Here is a 13,601-nt window from a genome sequence, read left to right on the forward strand (position 1 = left end):
TAAGCTACTTTTATGCTGAAGTTTCGTTCAATTTTTTTTTGTTTTTTTTCCTTTTAAATGATTCTGAATTCTGATACATACCCTTCGTTTTGCTAACATTGTCATTTCTCCAGTAATTTTGACGTTTCTGGCAGCAGTACCTTTATAATATGTAAGGTGTTCGTGATAAACCATTTTTATAATATGTATCATTTCTCTTTTCTTAAAACATAATGACCATTTAAAGCAAATTTTAAAGTGAAAGTAGTGCCCATCCTTGCTAGCACTGTCGTCCCTAGCTAATATGGACATTGTAAAATATTACTGCTTACGCATAGTTAATCCTACTAGTAGCCTCATATTATGTGACATAATAAAGACTTCAACCTCTTGCTCCGGGAAAAAAAAAAGACTTGAACCTCAAAAAAATTTCTGATATCCCATTTAATTAGGTAGATAATTCACTAATTAAAGAGACCTATATATTCTATACCAAGCTCCCAACTCTAATTTTATTGAATAGAGAAAGAAAGTTTACAAAAGATATAGAAATCCGACGTCGAAATGTGCCATTTGAGCGTTTTCCCTGTATTTTTTCATTGAAAGACAATTTCGTTTAATATAAGTGACATCGAAATCGTGCTAATGTTTCGTTTTCCTTGTATTTTTGGTCGAATGTTAATTTCCTTTAATAAATGGGAACTTCAATAGAACTTGTATTGTTTTCCCCTAAAAAAAGGCATGTTTTGGCAAAATATAATCATAATAACAACAAAAAAAATTAAATTACTCAAGTACTATTGACCCGTTCACTTCGCTGATTCGAGTTTAAAATTTGAGTTTTTCTACAGTAAAAAGCTCTCACAAACAATCACATCTAACTTTTTTGCTACAGTAAAAAGCTCTCACATAAAGTCACATCTCAACTCGAATTCTAAACTCGAATCAGCGAAGTGAACGGGGCCTTAAATGTAGGCAACATTTTAATATAAAATGTTAAGAAACGATAGGTGTACATATCTAATAATTAATAATTAATTTGCTTGTTATACCTAATAATATCTTATTAATTACTGGTTGCAGGAGTTCATTTAATATAATATCTAAAGTTTTAATCGATAGAGTACTGGACACGTAAAGAAGATGAATATTACTTCTAACCCATAGATAGATTCATTTTATGGCGGGAGAAACGCATGCATGCATATAGAATGATGAGAGCTAGCTAACGTTTCGCTAAAAATTAGATAAGATTATTACGTACAACCACACACACATGTCATGTGTGACAATATATAGACACATACGTATATACTAATTATATATAAACATTAGAATGACAGGCAGGTACAGTGATGCATATTATTGATGAGCTTATATTCAATTCAGTCATTTGTGAAGGCAAAACCAATTACGTAGTCGGTGCTGAAAAAACAAACAAATAAATAAAAATCATTTATTATGGTCCGGCAGAAGCGGTTGAGAAAAATAAATTTCTGATCAGAAGGTCTTCAAGTAATCGATGAATCAGTGGCTGCCAGCGTTTGGGTTGGCATTGGTTGCGATTCCTAATATTCGGTACGCATGTGCAAATATGAACATTTAATTAGTTTGGACTTTTTATATATACAATGTTTGAATATATATATATATGTGTATGTATGTGTCTATATATAGGGGTCTCCAACGTATCAAAGGCATACGAAATTGAAGAGGAGATCAAGAGAAACAAATAGCTAATATGGCTACTACTCCGGGAATCCTTACTGACTGGCCATGGAAGCGCCTTGGAAGCTTTAAGGTACATTTCATTTTGCTACTAAACCCTAACACCACTCCTATGCGCGCGCGCATATATATATATATATATATATATATCATATTTGAAAATCGATACTCAGACATTCAGTCAACCAAAAAGGGTAAGTTTATTCATGTTCAGTTCACAATTGTATAAAATATACACATCGCTTGTTGTGGTACTCTAAAGGTGGCTTTATTCAAGAGGGTGCTACTTATAAATACACAAAAATAAGCACTGATATAGTCCTTTTTTGTGTGTTTTGGAGTAAAATGAAAAATCCTTTTTGTTAATTCCTTTTATACGACAAAGTTCATTATGTTATTGCCATAAAAGTACACAAAAGAGAAATTATGTCATGACAGCAGGTTATTAGACACACAGCATAAAGATTGTGACTAATACACGTTGCGCATGCATTGATGAGTTGCGGCTCCTTCCGAGTATCATGTGATAGAGTACTTAACTTATTTTTGATTAATATATATTTTTTCAAATGGTATAGTTATTTGACTAAAAATGATATTAATTAAAAGTAAAAGAAGAAGTTTAGACCCATACATTTTAATTAAATTGTATTTGTCTCATTATCGTACGCCTACTTTTTGATGATAATACCTAGTATTGAACCTTGTGGACCACAAATTGGTTTTTGTCAAAGAAAAAGAAAGTCTTTGTTGAAGCAAAGACATTCTCATGCCCTTTTCATTAGCAATAAATATTTTTTTTGGTTGAACATTAGCAATAAATATTGTCATAGCCAATATTATACTCTTTTGTCACAACTCTTTTTCAACAAAAGCTTCTCTAGTTTCAATCGCGGCGACTATCGTGATTAAAATTACTCTTCTGAACTCACATAATTGATAGGATTCCTCTTTCCATACACAATGCATAGAGATAGTTCAGGCCTGACCTATAGACCCTGCTGGATCTTTTAGATCTACAGATTAGTTTTTATTTTTTTTATTTTTTATTTTGGTCCTAGCTTGAGTTAGTGCCTTGCTAGTTACTGTTTCTTGTGCCTTTGAGTTGTTTTTATTATTGTTGACTCTTTGGTTGTTTTGTCTTTCGTTTTTATCAATAATATTAGAGTTGGGGGTTTGGTAAAAGATAAGTTGTTAGAGGATGCCAAGTCCAAACTTAGTTGGGATGTTTTGAGCAACTGTAATATCAGTTATCATTTATCGTCACTTATTTTAAAAAAAGAAGATTTTTTTTTGAGAAATTATATTTTGACTCTTTGACTAGAAGCTCTTCTAGAGAAAATTCTTTTGAAAAATTGACAATATTTTTCAGAAGTAGCTTTTATATATACTAAAAAAGTCAAAAGGCTACTTAGACATTGTTATGTTGTTGAAAATATTTATTATAGTTGCATTATTGGTCAGAAATTATTATGATCAAAAGCGCAGGTCGACGTACGTTTGATAAATTTTCTTTCAAAGCCACTATAAATATCAGAAGCAGAATTTTAGGTGTTTGGGAAAATAGACATACTTTAAAAAAATAAATTTATAGTTTTATTTTTATTTCTAATTTGAAACATTCATAATATTTTAGACCGAAATACTATAAGAAATATAATATAATTTTGTTATATGAAATATTACTGACTTATTGTTGTTAATTTGAATGTTTTTAACAATTACAATAATAAAATAAATGCAAAATTTCGGATTTATTGTTATTACTTGCAAACATCTTGTTAATTATTAAAAATATTTGAGTAAATTTACTATAGTATATTTTGCAACTTTTAAACAAATATTAAAAAAATACTATTTTAATTTTATAATAGAGAGATAAAATGGGCAGATTGATGATAACAAAATGAACAATAACAACATAAGCTTCCATGACAATCTCTGATCTACCTCTCAAACTCTATTGTTGGGCGACAATTTTTAAAAGTTGATGGACAAAGAGCGTTTACCCAACACCCTCACATGTTGTAAATTATCATAAAAAGCAAAGAATAACGTCTAAAAGCAATACAAAACGAACCCAAAAGCATCTCTCAGAAGCAATACCAAATAAATGTATTGTTATTGTTTTTTTAAAAACTTTTTTTTATCTCGGAATTAAGTTCTGTTCCCGCTTTTCATCCTTTTAAAAACAGTTTAGTCTTTTTTTTTTTTCATTCACATATATATAGCAAGTCAAAGAAATAATTATCTCGAAGAATCATTAGGAGTTTTGGTTCTTAAAATTATTTTCTTGAATTTCTTCGGACCAGTAGTTCGTGTGAATTAAGATCGTATTTTCTGCTGGAAACGATGTAGTTATTATAATACTTAGCATCATATATATATATATATATATTCAAGAGAGAGACTTGTCATCTTTCCTCATCTTCCCTCTTCTTCTTTGGAGAGCGATTCACAACCAAATTTGGATTAGTTTCTCTCGTTACCGAACAACCAAAGGCAATAATCGAATCGTCGACAAGGGTCTTGAATTCGACCAAGTTGACAGAGAGAGAAATTGGTCAGTTTTTGCTCATGCATATCTTACTATAATTAATTAATATACACATGAACATCTGAACTATGTACGATTATATATTAAATTTGCATATCCTTTTACTAGTTTAATTAGTAAGCTAAATAAGCTCATGCTCTCGTTGATCATATATATGTGTGTGTATATATGAGAGTATATATTAAATTTTGCATACTAGTTTAATTAGTAAGCTCTAGCTCACTTTTTATTTCTATGTTTCAGAGCGGCATGTCATGCTTTTTAATTTTTTGCTGGACTTACAATTTTCTTTTGGGATAAACTTATTATTTTTCTTGTTTTCTTTTTCTTTTTTGTCGTAAATGAATTAGAGTAGAGGATTTGGTAACCAAAAATTGAGTGCAATTGTAATTAATTACATTTTTTTTTTGTTTTTGTTTGATAATTTTGACTTCTAACAGGGATGACCAAATATTGTTGAGTGGAATCATAATCTACTTGACAAGCCAAATATTGCCGGGAGGCTCAAACCTACCAATGTGGAAGACAGATGGCGTAATATTAACCATTCTTCTCCATGCAAGTGTCGTGGAGTTCCTTTACTATTGGCTTCACAGAGTACTTCACCACCATTTCCTCTACTCTCGCTATCATTCTCATCACCATTCCTCTATTGTCACGGAGCCCATTACCTGTAAGCTCGACCTATAATACTTTTTTTTCGGCTAATTATGTCTATTTGTTATTTATCTCTGGAGAGATTGGAATTAAGGGGAAGGTCTCTTTATAAAACTACCGCAAATCTAAAGCTTGAGGGCCGTTCAGTTCGCTAATTCGAGTTGAAATGTGATGTTGTGCGATAGCTTTTTACTGTAGTAAAAAAATTAGATGTGACTGTTTTTAAAAGTTTTTTACTGTAACAAAACTCAAATCAGCGAAAAGAACGGGGTCTATTAACTTATACCGGAAATAATAATTATTAAAGAATATCACGCAATGTCATTACCAGTCAATAACTGGCATGATACTGACTCGTAACTGTCAAAATCTACGTTGATAGCACCTTCACATGGTATGTTCACTTTCAGTTGGAGTCACTTTAAACCACTAATCACAACGCGCCACATACCCCATACATGGTACAAACTTTTGCATTATAATGAGATCTTCCGTTGACACCAAAATATATATATATATATATATGTATGAGATCCGTGGGATGTTTGTAACTAAGGCTTCGTTCACTTCGCGGATTTGAGTTTTTAATTTGAGTTGAGATGTGACATTTTCTGAGAGCTTTTTACTGTAGCAGAAAAAAATTAGATGTGATATTTTCTGAGAGTTTTTACTGTAGAAACCTAAAACTAAAAACTCGAATCGGTGAAATGAACGAGACTTAAGAGTTGGAGTAAAGGACTCTTCAACATAATTTTAAAAGACTTGAGAATTTTTGGTAGAAATTAATGAACCTGTATAATTGTGATTTTACTCTTTTCTCCGATTATCAAAATTACCATTCACAACTAGCTCTTCTTGTACTAACTAATGATATATATATATATATATATATATATATATATTTTTTTTTTTTTCCTGTGTGAGCAGCTGTAATTCATCCATTCGCAGAGCACGTTGCGTATTTCATCCTCTTTGCAATACCCTTGCTAACAACAATATGTACAGAAACTGCATCAGTAGCATCGGTTGTTGGTTACATGACTTTTATTGATTTCATGAACAATTTGGGTCATTGCAATTTTGAAATAATTCCTAAGTGGTTCTTCTCTATCTTCCCTCCTCTCAAATATCTTATGTATACACCCACGTAAGCTTCAAACCAGCCATACTATCATTTAATGATTATATTTAATCCTTAAAATGGTCTCATAAAAATTTTCACTATATGCCCTTGCAGGTTCCATTCTTTACATCACACTCAGTTTCGAACCAATTATTCATTGTTTATGCCACTTTATGATTATATATATAGTACGATGGACAAATCTTATAGTTGTCTATATGAATCATTACTCAAAAGAAGGAAAGAGCTGCCAGATGTCGTACATCTAACGCATCTAATAACACCGGGGTCGATTTACCATCTACGGCTTGGCTTTGCTGGATTGGCTTCTAAGCCGTACGTATCAAAATGGTACTTACGGTTGTTCTTACCTGTGACGTTTTTGGGACAAATGGTATTAAGATGGTTGTATGGTCACTCGTTTGTTGTCGAGAGGCTTCGTTTCGGTAAGCTTAAAATGCAAACATGGGTTGTACCGAAATACAAGATTGAAGTAAGTATTACTCTCCATGGATCCTAAACCTTAAAGTACTTAACACTAAGACAACTAATATTGATAATATATACATATGTATATGCATATATGTTTCAGTACTTACAATGGAAAAATTCATCTATCAACGACTTGATTGACGAAGCCATACTTAAGGCCGAGGAGGACGGGGTCAGAGTATTGAGTCTCGGTCTCTTGAATCAGGCAAGTACATACTACAGACATACATACATATATATAGTTCCATATTTTTTTTTTCCAATTTCAAATTAATTCTATGTATTTAATTATAAAGTTAATGCCATAATATATGTAATATGCGTGAATGTCTATACAAAACGTCAAATTGCATATTGGAGTACATCTATGTTTGTTATATATGTATATGTGTGTGTGAATATATACCCACCAAAAGTTAAGATAATGAACACCACTGAGAATCTAATAATGAAATGGTGTAGGATGATATATAAATTAATTGATGTGAGTTATTTTTTGCTCTATGTATGTAGAAAGTTATATCGTGTTATATGATTTTTCTATACAAAAGGAAGAAAAATGTTCAACAATATTGTTCTTTAATTTTTTCTTTGATCTCAATGCCAAATGTTTTTTTATCAATTTTTCAGAGTATGGAATTAAATGCATATGGCGAGCTTTATATTAACAAACATCCTCAGTTAAACATGAAGATTGTAGATGGTAGTAGCCTTGCGACGGCTGTAGTACTGAACAATATTCCAAAAGGGACAACTCAAGTTCTCTTTAGAGGAAAACTTAATAAAGTTGCTTACGCAATTGCTTTTGCTTTGTGCCAAATGGGTATCCAGGTAATATATATACAAGTGTAGACCAAATATATATAAATATATATATATATATTATGGACTGAACGTAATTTTGGCAAATAATTATATCACGTATATCTATTCAACTGATTCCATATCTCACATAACAATAAAAACATCCATCACTTTTATTAAAACTTCATTAATCGAAGCTTTTAAATTTTTAAAATTAAAAGTATTAAAATTTTCCTCTCTTTAATATATAAGAACGCTGCGGAAAAAGGGTTTTAGCAATAAAATTAAGTTGCAGAATATTTTCTTATTTCTTATATTTATAGTTCCATAACTGCAACAAAAGCAACTTTTATAGTTCAATCAAATGCGTCATACGAAGAAATCATTTATGGAAAAAAAAAATAATTTGGCTATAAAAAGAGAGCAACATTTTTATTTTATTTTATTAATGGCGGTATATGTGCACCTGAAAATAACTTAGAATTACCGGTACACTTGGATGTTGGTGCAAACTTAAAACATTTTTTAAGGTACACAAGCATTTTAATATATATCTTGAGTATTATTTTATATATTGTATCAACTAATTGACGTGGGCTGAATTTAATTATTTATTCAGATAGCTACATTGCATCCCGACGAGCACGAGGAACTTAATAAACACTTAACTGATGCCAAATTTGCTTGTAATTCAGTTCTCTCAAGATGTTGTTCTCATAAGGTAATATAATGTTAATTGCTTCATATTAGTACTTCTTTTTGTGCACACACATTCTAATTATGATTTGAGAACAATTCATAAGAATAATGGTATTAATTAACTTATAAAGTTTTTTACAAATTGATGTCTGGTAGACTATATATCATGTTTAGCAATGTTTCTGTTTTTAGAAATTTTTACTTTTTTAATTTTATTTTTAAAGAGTTAGACACCTTAATTCTATACTATTTAGAGCAAAAAATTTATAAAAGAAAAGGGAAAAAAATTAGAGTGCACAAAAAAATTTATAGTGATTTACCCTTATATGAGAGATGTGTCCACTCTCAGTCGTCGTAGACATTCACTACGATGAAAAAGAATATTACAAGAGAAAATCATACATATTATTGCTGCTTGGATCTAATATGTGTATATGCCTGTTTCAGATCATATTGATTTTAGTCTATTATTATCATTATAATATGTAAGCAACTCTTCGTCATGGTTTTCAAGGCTATTAGCGTTATAGTTCTTCTTCACTTCTTGAATGCAAACTATGCTACGAAGCGGTATATATAGTAGAGCAAATATAATAATAGCCACAAAAATATAAAACTTAAGAAAAATAACGACACAAGTTGCACTTCAACTACTCACACTAAACTCACGACACCTAATTGCCAACATAAAATATCAAGCATTATTTTGGGCTTGTGTATTTTGGCTGGTGATGATCTCTAACTGCCTTTCCCTTTGATATAAATTAAAACGCGTGTAATTTCTATAGTTAGAGGAGGAGATCTCTATCTATTCCTAAAACTGTATTAGTAAATGTACATAATGCAGCGGACGTAGACTTGAACGATTAATATTCACCCTAAATCCCTTGTTCATCTTATGGTGCATGCTTTAGAGGGTTGGAATAAGCATGAATGCGGCTTTAATGGTGCTAATATTGCTAACGACATTACAAAAGTTTGGGAAGCAACTCTTCGTCATGGTTTTCAACCTTTAACTATCTTTTCCTAAATGGCGTGTTAATTTTCTATTTAATAAACAAATTTGTATTTTTGAGAATTTCAAAACGATGTCGTAATGGTTATTTGGCTACCTGTGTGTGTCCTGATAATTGTTACGATCTTGTTGTTATCGAGTAATTTAGAAAATCAATACCAAATAAATGTATGATTGCATTTATTCTTATCTAAATAAGTATTTTATGATTGCATTTATCCAATAAGATTTTGATAACAAAATCATATTAGAATTCTAAATTAAAATTATCCACTACTTAAATAATATAATTAAATAATTCAATCCAAATTGAACTAGTAATTATCTCATGTGATTTTTAGAATTGATGACTATTCCACACCCTGAATAATTAATAATTGGCTTTCGCGATAATTATGATAATTATTAGAGACCTCACAGTTTCTTCAAACACCATTGTCCATTTTCGAAGAAACATTATTGTCCGTTGTCCAATGCCCATCCCCCCTCAACACTACACAAGAAAGTGATAAGAAACTACCCTTAAATTACTACGAAGCAGTAGAAGGATTAGTGGAGTACATGTTTAGTCCAGCACAATGATCGATTTCAACATGTGCCAAGAAAAAAAAAAAAAGAAAAGAAAATTACACAATTGTACCTGCATGCTTAGGTGGATTTAGGGAAAAAGAGGTCATATCGGTACACTAAAAATTTCTTCCTTTCGATTGACAAAATTTGTAGTTTTATTATTATCAGGACCAAGGACAGATGCATTATAGGATCAATAGAGTTACGTGCCCCCACTGGATTTTTTTTAAAAAAAAAAAATTGCACTTCTATATAGTGTTTTGTTTTTTGTTTTTCCTTCAATTTGCTCCCACTCAAAATATATATATTTTTTTCACAATAATCCATGGCTGTTGTGAAACGTAATTTTATCCTTATCACAATCTCTTTCGGTAAATTCTCCTCTTTTTTATCTGTTCATATTTTCGCACTTAGTTTTTTTGTTTAAAAAACTTTTAAGTATCTGTTTTTCAAACTATTTATTGTCTTAAACAACTAGTAGGTTATACTTATTGATTAAATGCTATGCATACGATTAAGTACAATAAGCATATTTACATTATGTCGTTTATATAATACTTCACTCACAATATCATTATTGCAATAAGCAAAACTAAAACAGAGATTATCCAATATTATTTTTGGGCTGTTTTTTAAGTTGAAGATTAAATATACTCGAAATCAAGTTTGACAAAAACAATTAAAGAAAAGAAACATTCTTATTTTAGAAATTCAGTTTTTTAGTATCGAATTTTAGTATTGATTAGTACCCCACTTAAATAAATTTCTGGCTCCGTATTCACTGATGAGTGCGTGAAACGATTGAAAGTTGTAAAGACGAAGTGATTTATGACAAACAAAATTTTAAAAATAAACACATTATTAAATTCGAAAGGCCTTTGTTGAACACAACACTATTAGGCACACAAATATTTTTATTATTATTAAGACCACTCAAAGAGAAGATTTACTCACTCAAATATTACGGGCTCGTTCAGTTCGTTGATTCGAGTTGGGATGTGACTTTATGTGAGAGCTTTTTACTGTAGTAAAAAAGTTAGACGTGATTGTTTCTGAGAGCTTTTTACTGTAGTAAAACTCAAATTCTAAATTTGAATCGGTAAATAAATGGGGTCTACAACTCTCAAAGACACTACACTCACACTTACAACTCACCGAACCACTCAAGGCTATTAGCGTTATATTTCATCACTTCTTGAATGCAAACTATGCTACGAAGCGGTATATATAGTAGAGCAAATATAATAATAGCCACAAAAATATAAAACTTTAGAAAAATAACAACCACACAAGTTGCACTTCAACGACTCACACGAAACTCACGACACCTAATTGCCAACACCTACTCACACGAAACTCACGACACCTAATTGCCAACACCTACTCACACACCTACTCACATAAAATATCAAGCATTATTAATGTGTAATAATGTGTACAACGTGTGTAATAATGTGTAATAACTACTCACATTATTAATGTGTACAACGTGTGTACTAATGCTTGTGTATTAATGCTTGTGTATCGGATCCGGGAGAACACTAATGCTCTTTATTCTTTCCGCAGCTTCTGGATGAAACATATTGTCAATGAGATCACCATTCCAGGTTCTAGTCCCAGGAAGAAACAGATCTGCCACTCTCCTATAATCCAAAGGGAAAAGAGGGCCGTTATCATCACTTGGATTGAAGGCTGCTCTGGGCGTGCCATTCTCGCTCCACGGAATCCACTTATGCGACCAGTTGGTTACAGTATTCCCATCACCAATGAGATAGAAAGATCCGGCCTCCACCAGCGCACGACAGCCCACAATACTTTTTCCAAACTAGAGAGTCTGAGTTTTGAATTTCAACATCCCAAAAGGAAGCGGAGGGACAGTATTTCTCCATTAACACTCTGACCCACAAGCTTCTCTTGTTGGATGCCATCTACCACACTGGTTTTGCCTAAAAATGGTAATCTAGATAGCGACACGACGACATGATTTAAAATTCGTACAAAGTTAACGGGTTTGAATGTAGAACTCGTGAAACACAATTAAATAGCGTGTCATTTTTAGGTTGACCTGTCAACTCATAATTGACTCGTCATAATCCATTTATTAAACGTGTCATATTTAGGTAACAAGAATACCGTTAAAATATAAAAATTATTATTGGCACACCTCCCATATGTAGTGAGGGAGAGGAGAGAGAAGCGTTGTTTACAGTTGTGACTAATGTACAGTGTACTATGTACTTTGAGGATTCGTTTAGTTTACTGATTCAAGTTTTTAATTTGAGTTGAGATATGACTTTATGTGAGAGTTTTTTACTGTAATAAAAAAGTTAGATGTGACTGTTTTTTAGAACTATTTATTATTACGAAACTTAAATTTTAAATTTAAATCGGTAAGATGAATAGGTCTTAGACAATAAAAAATAGACAATAGTACTACATACACTTTTGCCTGCTTGACTAACGCGACCATGAAAATGAGGTGATATGAAATTTAAGCAAAGTAGTTGTGAGACAATACTGTTGGTACTTTAAGCTGCTTTTATGCTGAAGTTTCGTTCAAATTTTATTGTTTTTTTTCTTCTAAATGGTTCTGATACATATCCGTCGTTTTGCTAACATTGTCATTTCTCCAGTAATTTTGACGTTTCTGGCAGTAGTACCTTTATAATATGTAAGATGTTCGTGATAAACCATTTTTATAATATGTATCATTCCTCTTTTCTTAAAACATAATGACCATTTATAGCAAATTTTAAAGTAAAAGTAGTGCCCATCCTTGCTAGTATTGTCGTCCCTAGCTAATATGGACATTTGAGCGTTTTCCCTGTACTTTTTCATTGAAAGACAATTTCGTTTAATATAAGTGACATCGAAATTATAATGACCGGAAAAAATTTAGGTCTAATCCGGACAGTTCAGTATTTGACCGAAATTTTTTTCGGAATAGTAAATAGTAGAATTTTGATGTAATCAAGAAAATGTTATATAAAAAACTTTATGTACAGGGTAAAATCTCCCGAAAAATGTAAAGTTATAATACGAATATTTTTACAAAGAAAATTTGTAAATATCAGTTATGAATAGTGAAATATCAGTTAAAAGTTAGAAATTTTAGCGGGTATATTTTAGTTATGAAAAACTAAAATGTTTGGTTTGTGACCAAATGATCAGCTAGAAAAAGAGTAGAAAAATAGAAGTAAGGAAAATAGCAAAAGTTCCTGAAACGGAATTTTCCTAAGTCAGTTAAAGCGGGAAACTGTCAAAAAAAAAGAGTACCGCAAGGGTACGCGTTTTGGGCAATTCTGAATCAATTAAGATGATAATTTCAGAAAAGGGAATTGACTAATGAGATATCCAAGAGAAATGGGTTGAATATGAGAAATTTGACCCAGGGTGCTCGGCAGTCCAAAAAATTAGTATAGAACCTGTACTGATTGTGAAATTATTAGTACCGGAAAGAGACTCGTTTTGAGAAACGAAAGTTAGGTCTCGACAAGAGAAATGTGGGGAGCATAGAACCACTCAAATAAAGTGTCAAACTTAAGTAGAACTAGTAAAATTAAATTATGAAAATTAATTTAATTTCTTTAATTTAATTTAAAAAGTAATATTAGATATTATTGAAAATAATATTATAATATTCATTAATTTCTTAAAGAGTTCCACGGAGATACTAGAAGACACTCTTATTTTCTTTGCCTAGCCGACTAAGAAGAAAGAAAAAAAAAAGTAAAAAGTAAAAAAAATTGTTGTTACCGTGAGGTGGAGGTGGATATATACCAACAACACCACCTGTCATTATGTACGCTTGGCTGGAGGATGACTCACGTTGGTAACTTACCTTGTAAAACTACCTAAGTGTACTAAGGCTATTTCTCACGTTGAAGAACAACAAAAACTTGCTAATGCCAACGTGAAGCATAACAGAGGAAAGTTTTGGGAAAAAAAACGTGAGAAAGTGACGAAGAAAAAAAAAA

General features: G+C 31.3%; 1 protein-coding gene across 1 annotated transcript in view; it reads left to right on the forward strand.

The window, feature by feature from the left end:
* Window positions 1-1,720: 1,720 nt before the first annotated feature.
* The window catches only part of LOC21406637 (protein ECERIFERUM 1), a 39,797-nt gene continuing 27,916 nt past the window's right edge, over window positions 1,721-13,601 (forward strand). Inside the window, exons 1-4 of the mRNA XM_024166511.1 lie at window positions 1,721-1,780; window positions 4,113-4,270; window positions 4,705-4,937; window positions 5,849-6,068. Coding sequence (XP_024022279.1) covers window positions 1,721-1,780; window positions 4,113-4,270; window positions 4,705-4,937; window positions 5,849-6,068 — 671 coding nt within the window. The remainder of the gene's footprint in view (window positions 1,781-4,112; window positions 4,271-4,704; window positions 4,938-5,848; window positions 6,069-13,601) is intronic.

This window comes from Morus notabilis, unplaced genomic scaffold (genome assembly GCF_000414095.1).
Source record: "Morus notabilis unplaced genomic scaffold, ASM41409v2 Scaffold75, whole genome shotgun sequence".
NCBI lineage: Eukaryota > Viridiplantae > Streptophyta > Magnoliopsida > Rosales > Moraceae > Morus > Morus notabilis.